Source organism: Sphaeramia orbicularis, chromosome 14 (genome assembly GCF_902148855.1).
Source record: "Sphaeramia orbicularis chromosome 14, fSphaOr1.1, whole genome shotgun sequence".
In the NCBI taxonomy this organism is placed as follows: domain Eukaryota; kingdom Metazoa; phylum Chordata; class Actinopteri; order Kurtiformes; family Apogonidae; genus Sphaeramia; species Sphaeramia orbicularis.
The window spans coordinates 3,541,316-3,553,204 of record NC_043970.1 but is presented as its reverse complement, the minus strand read 5'-3'; the positions used below and the strand labels follow the sequence as shown (position 1 = coordinate 3,553,204).

At 39.6% G+C, this 11,889-nt stretch overlaps 1 protein-coding gene and 1 long non-coding RNA gene across 2 annotated transcripts in view; one reads left to right on the top strand and one right to left on the bottom strand.

The window, feature by feature from the left end:
* gdpd4b (glycerophosphodiester phosphodiesterase domain containing 4b) overlaps window positions 1-11,889 on the top strand; it is a 60,971-nt gene that overhangs the window by 47,578 nt on the left and 1,504 nt on the right. Inside the window, exons 12-15 of the mRNA XM_030153375.1 lie at window positions 637-794; window positions 3,510-3,657; window positions 5,479-5,561; window positions 5,647-5,726. Coding sequence (XP_030009235.1) covers window positions 637-794; window positions 3,510-3,657; window positions 5,479-5,561; window positions 5,647-5,726 — 469 coding nt within the window. The remainder of the gene's footprint in view (window positions 1-636; window positions 795-3,509; window positions 3,658-5,478; window positions 5,562-5,646; window positions 5,727-11,889) is intronic.
* Window positions 632-5,726, bottom strand: LOC115432508 (uncharacterized). The gene is made up of 3 exons (XR_003937220.1): window positions 5,518-5,726; window positions 3,541-3,651; window positions 632-729 (listed from the first exon to the last, which is right to left on the bottom strand). It is a non-coding gene; the product is annotated as an uncharacterized LOC115432508 (long non-coding RNA).

The window sequence follows — 11,889 nt, the reverse complement described above, 5'->3', positions numbered from 1 at the left end:
AAAGTGAAAATCATTCCTGCAAAGAAGTAGAACTTCATCCATAGAACCCTAGTGTAAATAAAAGCAGAAGTGAATGGCTTATGGAAATGGGGTAGTTTTGCATTGTGTGTGAATTCAAAGCAGACAATGGAGCTCTGACAGAGAGAGAGGCCAGAGTAGGAAACCTTTAACACAGGTCTCTGAATGGTGTCAAATCCAGGACGTTGAAGTTCAGGGTCAGGGCTTTCAATCTGTCGTCCACCAGGATGTCCTCATGGGACATCTTCTCATATAAAGTCACATTAACTACTTCCTCTGTTGACCAATACACAAAGATTGCAGCAGAAGGAGGTGAATGCATTTATTTTTCTGCATAATGTATCAGTGAAACAGATTTGTGCAATAATTAAAGTGGTTTATTACATGTATGTGCTTGTAGTTCAGCTGCTGTAGATGTATCTTTAATAGAACACAACTACATGTTAACCACATATGTCCCTTGGATTGGTGGTCTGAGGTTTAGGTTTGATGGCAAAGTGGATGAACACTGAATGTGTCAGCTTCCTGGTTGGTCATGTGTGTGTGTGTGTGTGTGTGTGTGTGTGTGTGTGTGTGTGTGTGTGTGTGTGTGTGTGTGTGTGTGTGCTGGTCCATCAGGTGCTGTGGTTGCCCTCAGACCTGCGTTCTCTGGTCCAGGAAATGGACCCTGATCTCCAGCAGACGTCAGGCAGCCGGCTCCCTCTAGAGGAGCTGCAGAGTAACCACATCGTCAAACTGAACCTGCACTACAGCGCCATGTCTGCACAGCTCATCAGGTCAGTGTGTGTGTGTGTGTGTGTGTGTGTGTAGGTGTGTGTGTGTGTGTGTAAGCTTATTGGAAAGATCAGAGCTAAGTGCCGTCATTTGACATAATCATCATGTTGGTCTTCATCCAACACCAAGAAAAATGTCCCATTTCTCAGTATTTTTCCTGTGTTTTGTGCTGTTTCAGATTGAACTGTTCTTTTAATGACACCTGTCTGCACCACCGTCATGTCAACGTACCTCCCTTCTCTTTGTACCTTTAGTTATAGGCCTTGTTTGTCTATAACCTGCTGTGTGCCATCAAACCAAACTCATGTATGCATTGCCAGGCTGATGCTATGCGTCTGACATGAAATAATGGGGAAAAAAAGGAAAAGTGTTGATCACAGTCATCAGTGATAATGTGATGAGCGTCAGTGGGAGGTTTTACAAAGTACTGGTGTCAGCAGAACCAAGCTAAGCTTTTTATAGTGGCTTGTGGATATTTTCAGGTTTCTCACCTACAATTACTGACTTTGAGGTAAAACAGTAACTAAACAAGTGTTCAGAGAACGCAAACCTCCGTCAAGCACCTCGAACGGTGTGCATGTGTGGATGGACTATTTCTTTTTAAATTCAACAGTTTCCAGGTTGTTCCATACAGCAGAAAAAGTTGAAGCTTGGTACCAGTCATGTGTTTGTCAAATTATAATAAATTCCAATCAACATTTTGTTGAGTTATAATGAAAAATGTGTGGAAAATGGGATTTTCAATGTTAAATGTAAATGTCCACAGAGTCCACATTCCACAGTGGATGTGGACAATTTTGTGCCAGATACAAGATATTGTTCTAAGCTACGGGTGGATCCAACTGGAGGCTAATTGGAGTTGTTTTGAATTTTTTATGTATTTTCGAAAATTGCTTGATTATGAGAGATAGGAAAATTGTAGATGCTGTGACCTTGAACTTTGGCCTACTTGGCCCAAAATTTAATGGGTTGGTCCCAGGACCTAGGCCTATCTGTGGGTACAATTTGGTAAAGATGGTTGGAATAGTTTTCCCGTAAAGTTGCTAACAAACAAACAAACACACAAAGCAAAGTGATCACAATACCTCCTGGTGGAGGTAAAAGTAGTTCCAGTGTCCCAGTATGTCAGCGTCCTGTTCTATGTGAATCAATCCTCAGATGAATGTGTGAGGTTGTCAGTTTCTGTCTCTATGTTCCAGTCCTGTGGTCTGGATGCAGGAGATCGACGTCCCAACAGAAGTGGACGGGACTTTCACTGGGAGGAGAACTCAACTAATTCAATGAACGTCCACATATGACTTATATCAGTGATCAGTAGTAGTGCCCAAGGAAGCTACATGTAAAATCTGAGATGAATCAGACCAGTCGTTCCATCAGAGAAAATATTTGAAGAAACTGCTAATGAAGACGACGAAGATGATGACAAAGACGATGCCAGACACAGCACCTTCACACTAGCTCATTGCCAGATTGGCTGATGAGCTAAATCGAATGAAATTAAATGAAATTTAAAAATCACCATTGATTTGTATAGATTTCTAATGAACATTTTAACCCATAAAGACCCAAACAGCCACCACTGACCACAACCATCTACTGAGCTAAAATGTTTTATCCCTGTTGATCCGCTAATCCTGTAATTGGTGTAAAATACTGTTCTTCGTCTTTTTATGGTCATCAGATATGACCCATTTGGACATTCAGAGGCTCCGGAGTTACCATGGAAACACCGTCATCTTCTACAACATTGATTCACCAGTAAAACCCATGGAGTTGGATCAGTGACAGTGGATGGACACACTGGGTTTATGTTCAGTTAATGACAGATTTTGTTGAAAATATAACCTGTCACTCTTTTGCAATTTTTTTTCGATTTGATAGAACCTTTGAAATTACTCTGAGCTTTGATGAACATCTACATGATCAGTGAATTAGAAATAGGACCAATGGTCCTGTAGCTTGCCCGCCAAATTAAAAGCTTTGGGAAATGTATCCAGATGCAATTTATTATCACCTAGTTCTGTGTATTTATTCTATTACAGAAATAGCCCATGTTTTGGTCATATTCCAATCAGATCTGTAAAAAAATTCAAATTCCAACTTGATATCATTGATATTTACTGATCTATTGTATCAATCCACTTCCTATCTGTTATAATGGGAACATTGGTCAAAGTCGCACCAAATCCAGAATCAAATGCGGATCAAAATAATTTCAATACCTTGTGTTGACATCATCATACAGAAGCTGTATACCAAGTTTGAAGTCAATCGGAATTGTAGTTTCGGAGAAGAAGACAATTGAAAGTTTTGTAACAAACGACAGACAATGACGACAACGCCGGACGCCGCATGACGGCAATAGCTTACGGCCTGTCGGCTGGTAAGCTAAAAATAGGAAAATGCCTGATTTTCACAGAAGAATTCAAAATGCAGAGGTTAATATTAAAATAAATGGTGATTAATCATTTGGGAAAGGCAAAAAAAAAATCACCTAGAAGTTGTGACAAAAATAGCTGTGGTTCTTTAAGGGTTAATGCTCATTTCTAGATTAATTTACGTAGGTATTTGTTGCTTTGACAGTTGACTACTTTCTAATGAGGTCAGATTGGATTCAAACCCCACTCTGGTTCTGATCTGACCGTTAATGGTGGCCTCCTCTGTGACTGTTGACGCTCTCCTGCTGTTGTTCTGACGCTGCTCTGTGTTGTGCTCAGTGAATACTCTGCAGTGAACATCAGCACCAACCTGTATGTGATCAGTCAGCCCTGGCTCTACTCTGTGGCCTGGTGCACCGGAGTCCAGTCCATCACCACCAACGCCCCCCAGATACTCAGCGCCATGAACGCCCCACTCTTCCTGATGGTGAGAGAGAGAGAGAGAGAGAGAGAGAGAGAGAGAGAGAGAGGGATGTAAAGTGTGTTTGTACTTTGACTTTGCACCATGGGTGTCAAACATAAGGTCCGTGGGTCAAAACCAGCAACCATATGATCTAGGCCGGCCCATTTGATGAGGTTCTGAAATGCAAAAGTTACTCTGAGATATTACCAGTCAAAGATGAACTTCACTAATGTGACCAGTTTATGAACCAAAGCACAGAGTTGACTTTGATAAGTTTGGACTCAGTTATGGCATTGATTTCTATTACATTCAAATAATTTAAAATTAGAACCAACAGGATCCAGTCCAGGTCTAGGCCTATGTTTAACACGTGTGTGTGATTCACTCAGTCACTGTCTGTGTTCAAACATATTTCATATTCAGTCCATGCAGTTCTATAATTCCATCTGTACAGTAATACACTCAGACCTTCTGTGGCTGAACGTTGGTTTTTCGTACAGACTCAAATACTGAAATACTGCTGGAATAGACAGCTGTCTGTTCAGGATTAGAGTTTAGTCTAGTTTAGACCTAACTCCCTTTATCATATAAACTCTCATCATAAATGGTGCCTGCGCAGTAGAACCCCCCCCCCCCCCCCCCCCCCCCCCAATACAAGAGATAGGAGAGGCTTGGGACACATAAATTTGTACGTTGACGAACATATGAATGGATAAATAAGTAAGTAACACTACGGTCTAAGATGGTGTTATTATTTTATTTTCCGCATTTTATGTGTTCAAATGGGGGGGGGGGGGGGGTTAGGTAAATCCATTGTTGGTTACTAAAGTCTGATTAAGTCACTCCTGAGTTGATCTGTACGCTAACTGATCAACTTCAGTTGGATGTTAAGTCGGTAAAAGGTCCATATTTAATACATTTAGTGGAACTCAGAAACCCCCTGAGATAATGAATGTAAGATGATTTAGAGCAGTGGTCCTCAGTCTTTTTCTGTCGGGGCCCCCTTTGGAGGATGTAAAATCTCCAGGCCCCCCTCAACCCCAGCGACACTGTAACAGTAGTGCAATTATAACTTTTATTAAAAGAAACATCAATATTGTAACAATACTTTTTGCTTTTCCTCAAATAATTTTGGTTCAAATTAAAAATAACTTAGATTTTTGCTTGAACAATATAAATAAACTCAACAAGACTGCTCCCTCAGACATTATTTTACCAAATAAAAATAAGAAATGCGCAATTATCTTACAACTATGACAATAAGATTACTTTTTTTAGAAGAACAAAAAAATTTTGGTACCACAGATGAACATTTTAATAATATCAGTGGCTGCAATGAGCCCACTTCCATTGTACATCTGAGAACATTAAAATGCAAACTGTGCATAAACAGAAACATTGCACATTTTTCTGTTCCAGTCCAGTCCTTGTCCATTCTCCAAACCTAAACTCTTTGTCTAGTCTAGTGACAGATCACCATGGCAGTAGATTTGTTTGTTGTATGTCCCTAAAATGAATCCAGGGTGCTCCAGCGCTAAAACATTAGTTCCACCTGATACATGTTCTAACCTGAAGGGAAAAAAAAAACACCCAGGAGTGATCCCATGCCCCCCTTGCAAGCCTTCGCACCTCCCTTAGGGGGCCCACCCCACAATTTGAGAAACACCGATTTAGAGAAACAAAAACTCAGAAGCAGCTTTCATCTCAGTTCTTACTCGTACTCTTTCCCTCTGTGGCCCGAACAGACTGTTGGACATTTCAGAGGTGTTGTCACTTCATTCATTCTTCTTTTGCTCCTGTTACTATAAACTATGATGTTCTGACTCGAACCCCTGTGTGTGTCAGAGCCCAGATGAGTACAACGTGATGTGGATCCTCACAGACCTGCTGTCCCTCATCCTCATCCTCCTCGTCTTCATCTTCCATCGGTAAGACCCGCCCACGCTGGTGAAAACAGTGACGGCGCTCTACAGAGGTCAGAGGTCACAGAGGGGCTGTTGTGTTCATCTACAGGTGGAGGGAGCGAGGACTGGCTTTCTGCTCAGGAAGTAAAATCACAGTGGACAACGGCACCTACAGCAAATTCAGAACAGGTACGACATGATCAGACGATGAGTCCAAGTCGTACAGTGTGTTCAGATAAAAACGAGTGCTGGGCAGCGATTATAATTTTTAATAGCAGTTAATCATGTGGATTTCTGCGATTAATCACATAGTTATATTGGGGTTGGTGGGGTTGGTGTTGCTGGCAGACTGGAAGTACTCCGGTGATAAAAATAATTCCACATTACAGTGCTTCCAAACAACTTTGTCCTTCTCAACCCCACCATCTGAAGACATTTAAAATGAAAATGTCCATGGAACAGACCGGTACTTTTCTCCATGTTTATGTCCCCACCAGTTTATTTCCAGTTGTGAGTGATTGACAGGAGTCTTAAGCCCACTAATAAGTACTAATACTAATAAGCCCAATAATATGGGATGTTCAGTTGTTAAAAGCAAGCAAAGGGGGCCCTCTAGTGGTCATAATAAGTGTCACTAACATATGTTTTGTCCTTGCGGTGTACCCGTAGTCAGTTCGGACATAAGAAGGAACTAACAGACACGTTACTTTCACTCTGTTTGTATGGCCCCAAAAACGTTTGTCTGTGAGTATTTTATGTTCAGTTGTTGTCAGAATGAATAGTATAAAATATCTCTGATGTGAACCTTTGTTACTGGATAAAAAGACGTAAATTTTAAATGAATCTGCAAATGCTAATCGCTAGCGTGTCTATGGATTTTCCCATTCAAGTTAGCATCGAGCTAATCACATTGTAAATAAGTAAAGGTTAGTTCAAAGGCTGGCATATTATACCTAAACACAACCAATGAATTTACATAAACTTAACATGAGCCTGCATAAAGAATTAGCAACCCATCTCTGACTGCTAGCATAAACGAATTAGCTTAAACATGTTAATAACACACTGTAATAAACACATCCAAAATAATGTCATAAACATGTTTCTAACGGCACGTTTGCATGTGAAATTATTTAGCAAACAACAGAATGATTGATACATACAGGCGTTGAACTGCAGGAGTTACACACAGTTTGATTCAGCATTACTCGGAAAGTTTGCTCCTTTCTCCTCTCAGCTACACTGGCACCGGCGCTTGGTGGGTATGGAGCGCCAAAATAAGAGCATGAGTTTCAAAATAAGAGTCCGTATGTATAAATGAACTTAGACTTGCTTGAAAGGCAGAACGGCATTAACGGGAAATTAAAAAAAATTGTCGGCGTTATTTAATGAATGCGTTAACGCGGTAATAATGTGTTAACTTGCCCAGCCCTAATAAAAACCAAAGATGGCGTCTGCCGTGGGCTGCATGTGTGGACCTACCAGGCCACCGTAGAGTCTCCAAAACCTTGTTCATCACATAAGTTGAATCAAAGAAGTTAGATAGTTCAGATAATTCAGTTCACTTCTGTTTTATTTATGCAGCTGCAACGATAACACATGATTATGTCAAAGGCCTTCGAACAGGGCTGTCAAACTCATTTTAGTTCAGGGGCCACATTCAGCCCAATATGATCTGAAGTGGACCGGACCAGTAATAACAGCATTACATAATAACAACGAAAAAAGTCAAATTACATTATGAAAATGTTTACATCTGGGGCTGGCCCAGCGGTAATGGATGGACAGAAAATGAGCATCTGTTGTTGACTACTTTATAAAACCTGCTTTAAAGTGCAGTTCCAACTTTCATAAAACTATAAAATCTTTGTTGGTCCTCTAGGGTGTCTATTTCGCAAAACAGTACACAGTTTATATTATTTCAATATATAAGGACATAAAAGAGCAAGAGTTTTGCTAAGTGTTTGGGTAACAGATGGACACAACCGTTATGGTAATTGTTGGACAAGGGAGAAGAATTATAAGTTTCAACATATTTATTAGTATATACACTACATGTATAATGTCTACAAAGTCAGATAGAGGGTCTGCATGTGATGTCACCGCTAGTGGAAGTCACTGCAGTTCCGCCCACTGAGTGGCAGAAAGAGTGAGATGAGTGACAGCGTTGGCTTCAATACTGTCTAAACTGAAGAACAATATTTAATAAAAAATGGGGCAGAGCTGTTGTGAGATTGATTGTATGAACAGGTTTGAAAAGCAGTGGGAGCTATTGTTTTACAGACACCAAAAGACAAAGAAAAGAGAAGCAGATGGATCCACAAATCCAGGAAACCAAACCTAGATCTGTGGATCCTGTTTGGAGTCAGCTAACATTAATTTATGCTGTATTTTTGGGTCAAATCAGACCTTAAAGGATGTATTGTTTTGGCTAACGTTCCTTCTTAGTGCAGCTCTTGGTTTCATGATCAGATCTTTCATGGTTTTTGTCTTCATTTTGTGATTCTGAACCTTGTGCTCCTACATGATTAGTAAAGTAACTGAAACTGAGGCTAACCTAGTTTTACAAGTATGGGGGAACTGGAGAAGAAAGCTACGACGGAGTATTAGGACCACAGAAGAAAATAAAAACACTTATCACTAAAAGTTTAAAGTCATAAAATATTGATATAAAACCCGTAATTTTATGATAATAAAGTTGAATACAAAAAGAATCACAATGTTATGAGAATAAAATTGTAGTTCTAAAAGAACCTTATAATTTAACAAAAGTGTCATTCATTTATGAGATTAAAGTCGTCATATTCCGACAATAAAGCCATAATATTACCAGAATAATGTCATGATTTAAAAACAGGTGGGAAAAATATCATAATTTCTCAGAATCCAGTGGTCCTCTGCTGGTCCACAGCAGTAGTATTGTGACAGTTTGAGTTTGATGCTTTAATTTATTTAATTTATATTATTTTATTATATTGATTTTTAGGGGTGCCAGCCAGGTCTCTCTCCTGACATATAAGATGTTATGTTAGTCAGTTTAAGTCAGTCTTTTGTGTATGTTAGAGTCTTTGTTTTTTTGTTTGTTTGTAAACCCTCAAACTTCATAAAAGTTGTGAGTTTTAATTAAACTCACACCCTACACATTAAATGACAAAAACAAGAAAGCACACATTCAAACCTTTTAAAATTCAAAATCATGTATTAAACAATGATTATTAAAAAAACCACACAAATTCAAACCCACAGGTGCCCCCCCAAAGTCCAAACTCAACAAAATCCACCAACCAAGCAAAAATTCAAACTTACATTTTTCACCATTTATCAGTCTCTTGAAAGAAGAAAGTAACAAAAACAACAGTTCAGTCCATTTAAACAAAAAATTCAACTTCAGGTTTTCAGATTTCAGTTTATCAAAAAGGAAAAAAATAATTCAGTTCGTTTCGGTTCATTTCAGTTCGTTAGTAAAAAAAAAAAAAAAAAACAAGAGCACCGTTCAATTTGGGGTTTAGAACAAAACAAGAGAGCAAAAAAAAAACCCTTAATTACTCACAACACTCCAATGTCCGGTCGCAGTCAGTCAGTCCGTCAATCAGTCCAATCCAGTCAGTCAGTAATCCATTCCGGGTTATTGCTGCTGGTTTGCTGGGATGAGAGGGAGACTGTCTTTACTGCAGTGAGATGGATGGTTGTGATGTACCAGAGGGAGAAACGGACGGAGATGAATAGAGCTGGTAACGGGATCAACTGCCGTACTTTTTGTCTGTTCTAATGAGCTGTTCCTCCAACGCTTCCGTGCCGTGCCGACTTGAACACACCGCCGAATGCGGATATGGGGGGGTATTTTTTTTTTTTTTTTAACCATCTGTTTATTGGTTTTTGTTTTTTTTTTTTACATAAAAAAAAAGAACATAGTTCCGACATATGATACACAAGTCCATTACAGACAAACAACAAGCGGAACAAATCCCCCCCTCCCCTGGCACACGTCCCCTCAAATCACAGGAAAAATAAAAAATAAACAAATAAATAAACAGTAAATAAAATACAAAATAGAAGTACAAAATTTCCACTTTAAATATTACAGGGAAAAAAGAGAAGAAAAAAAGAGTACATCGGTCAGAAAAGGAGTCCATGTCTTTTCAAAAGTGTTGGAGGCTCCAGCTAATGCCAAACGAATTTTTTCCAGTTTGAGAAAATAAAGTACTTCCTTGATCCATTTTGAGAAGGTTGGAGGAGATGAGGATTTCCACTTTAACAATATAAGCCTCCTGGCCAATAAAGATGTAAATGCAATCATGTCTTTGTTAGCAGAGGTAAATTTAAACGGAGTAGGTACAACACCAAACAAAACAGTAAAAACATTAGGAACAATTTTCTTTCCTGTTACCATTGACAAAACATCAAAAATTTCCGACCAGAATTTATTTAAAGATGAGCAACCCCAGAACATATGAGTATAATCTGCTGTAGCCTGTTGACATCTATCACATAAAGGAGACACTGTACCATATGTTTTTGCCAGCCGAGCTTTGGTGTAATGAGCACGATGCAAAATCCTACATGGGGGGGTATTTAAAAACTGCCGCCAACTCCGGGCGAATCAAGTGATGATGCTGTGGCGACAATTTCCGGGGTGGATCTGGAAATGAACAGGCATGTTACGGGTGTGTGTGTGAGTGTATGTGGTGCAACTTCCAAGTTGTCACAGTATGTGTGTTGTATAAAGGACTGGATCTGAACTAGACTCAGTAAATCTGCTCAGTCCCAGTAGATCATGCATATATTCACTGGGGTCAGTCCACGGTCCACTGGAAATGACCTTTGGATCAGCTGGTTCTGGGCCCTAGTTTTGGACCCTGGTTGTCAGTGATGATGAAACCATGTATATTTGTTTCAGGTCCAAATAGCGCTGATCCCCTCCACCCTGGATGTCAGGATCCTCCATCTGTGTCCACATGTCAGTGTTCATGGACCACTTGTTCTTTGGTAGCTCGTACAGATCCATGTCCAGTCCAGTTGTCCTTCATTTAATTTCATATTTCACATTTTCCCTTTTCTCTGGCTGTGTTTACTGCTATACTCCGTCATGTTGAGCAGGTTGGTTTTTGCCACTCAGTCTGACTTAGAGGGGCGTGGCCTGGGGGGAAGTGACATATGTGCAGACCCCCTATACCTTAATAAACTAATTAAATACATTTTAACACATATTTATCTCAGTTTATTAGATACAGTCTACTCTCGTTAAACCGCCCGCCGTTATACCGCCATTTTCGTTCACCGCCGACCAAAACCATTGCACAAAAATCCCCAATGCATTATTCCATTAGCTACCGCCATTTCCGCCTATCGCCATCCGCCAGCCCAGTTCCATGCACAAACAACACTTATACCATTGATTTCCCGACCGTTATACTGCCAGCGTGATTGCCATCGAGTACACATAAATTTTAACAATGCACTGAAACAAACGCGCCAGACGCTGATCGCGACAAGCTACGTGTAGGTCTACGGAACGGCCACCGTTCATTTATCGCAGAACACTCAGTAGGTCAGGATGTCGGGAAGAGGACGTGGGATTAAGCCAAAGCCTCAAGATGATGGGGTGTCATTTCCTGACACGGTATAATAATGCTTAAAATGTTTCCCCACTTTAAATGATCCCTTACAACATAACAGAATCAAGATTTATTTAGAAACGCAATTAGAACGGGTTAACGGAGGCAGCATAGACATCATATAGTAAAGACATGCATATTATGGACGCAACCTGTTGTAACGCCATTTTCGCTATACCGCCAATTTGGCCGTGAACGTAAGTTGGCGGTATAACGAGAGTAGACTGTATTCGTAACCACTGTAAAAAGAGTAGCAAAAGGTTTTTAAATTGATCTTACGACTGATCATAAGGATAATATAGGTCCAATAGAAGAGGATCAAAGTTATGCTTTGAATTGCACTGATGGACAAAGAATGCAAACAGAAATTTATGATGAATATAATACAATCTAAGTATTTTTAAAACATTTTTCAAAAAAATAAAACTTGTGCTGAACACTAGAAGTAATGTACTTTCAGAATATAGAAGTCTTCAAAAGGTGATTTTAAATGTTTTGTTTTTTTTTTTATCTAGATGTTAATCTTCCCTTGGACAGAACCTTCTACAAACTATCCTTTAAAAATGGGAATAACATGAACAAGCAGAAATTTCTTGAGAAAAATAAGTGCAATTTTAACAATATTATTCCTCCACTCATCATTTACACATACGTAATTGCACAGGACAAGTGTACATGGAATTATCTGATCTGAATACAGTCTGAGCTGTAACTCTCCGTCCACCTCCCATCCTGCT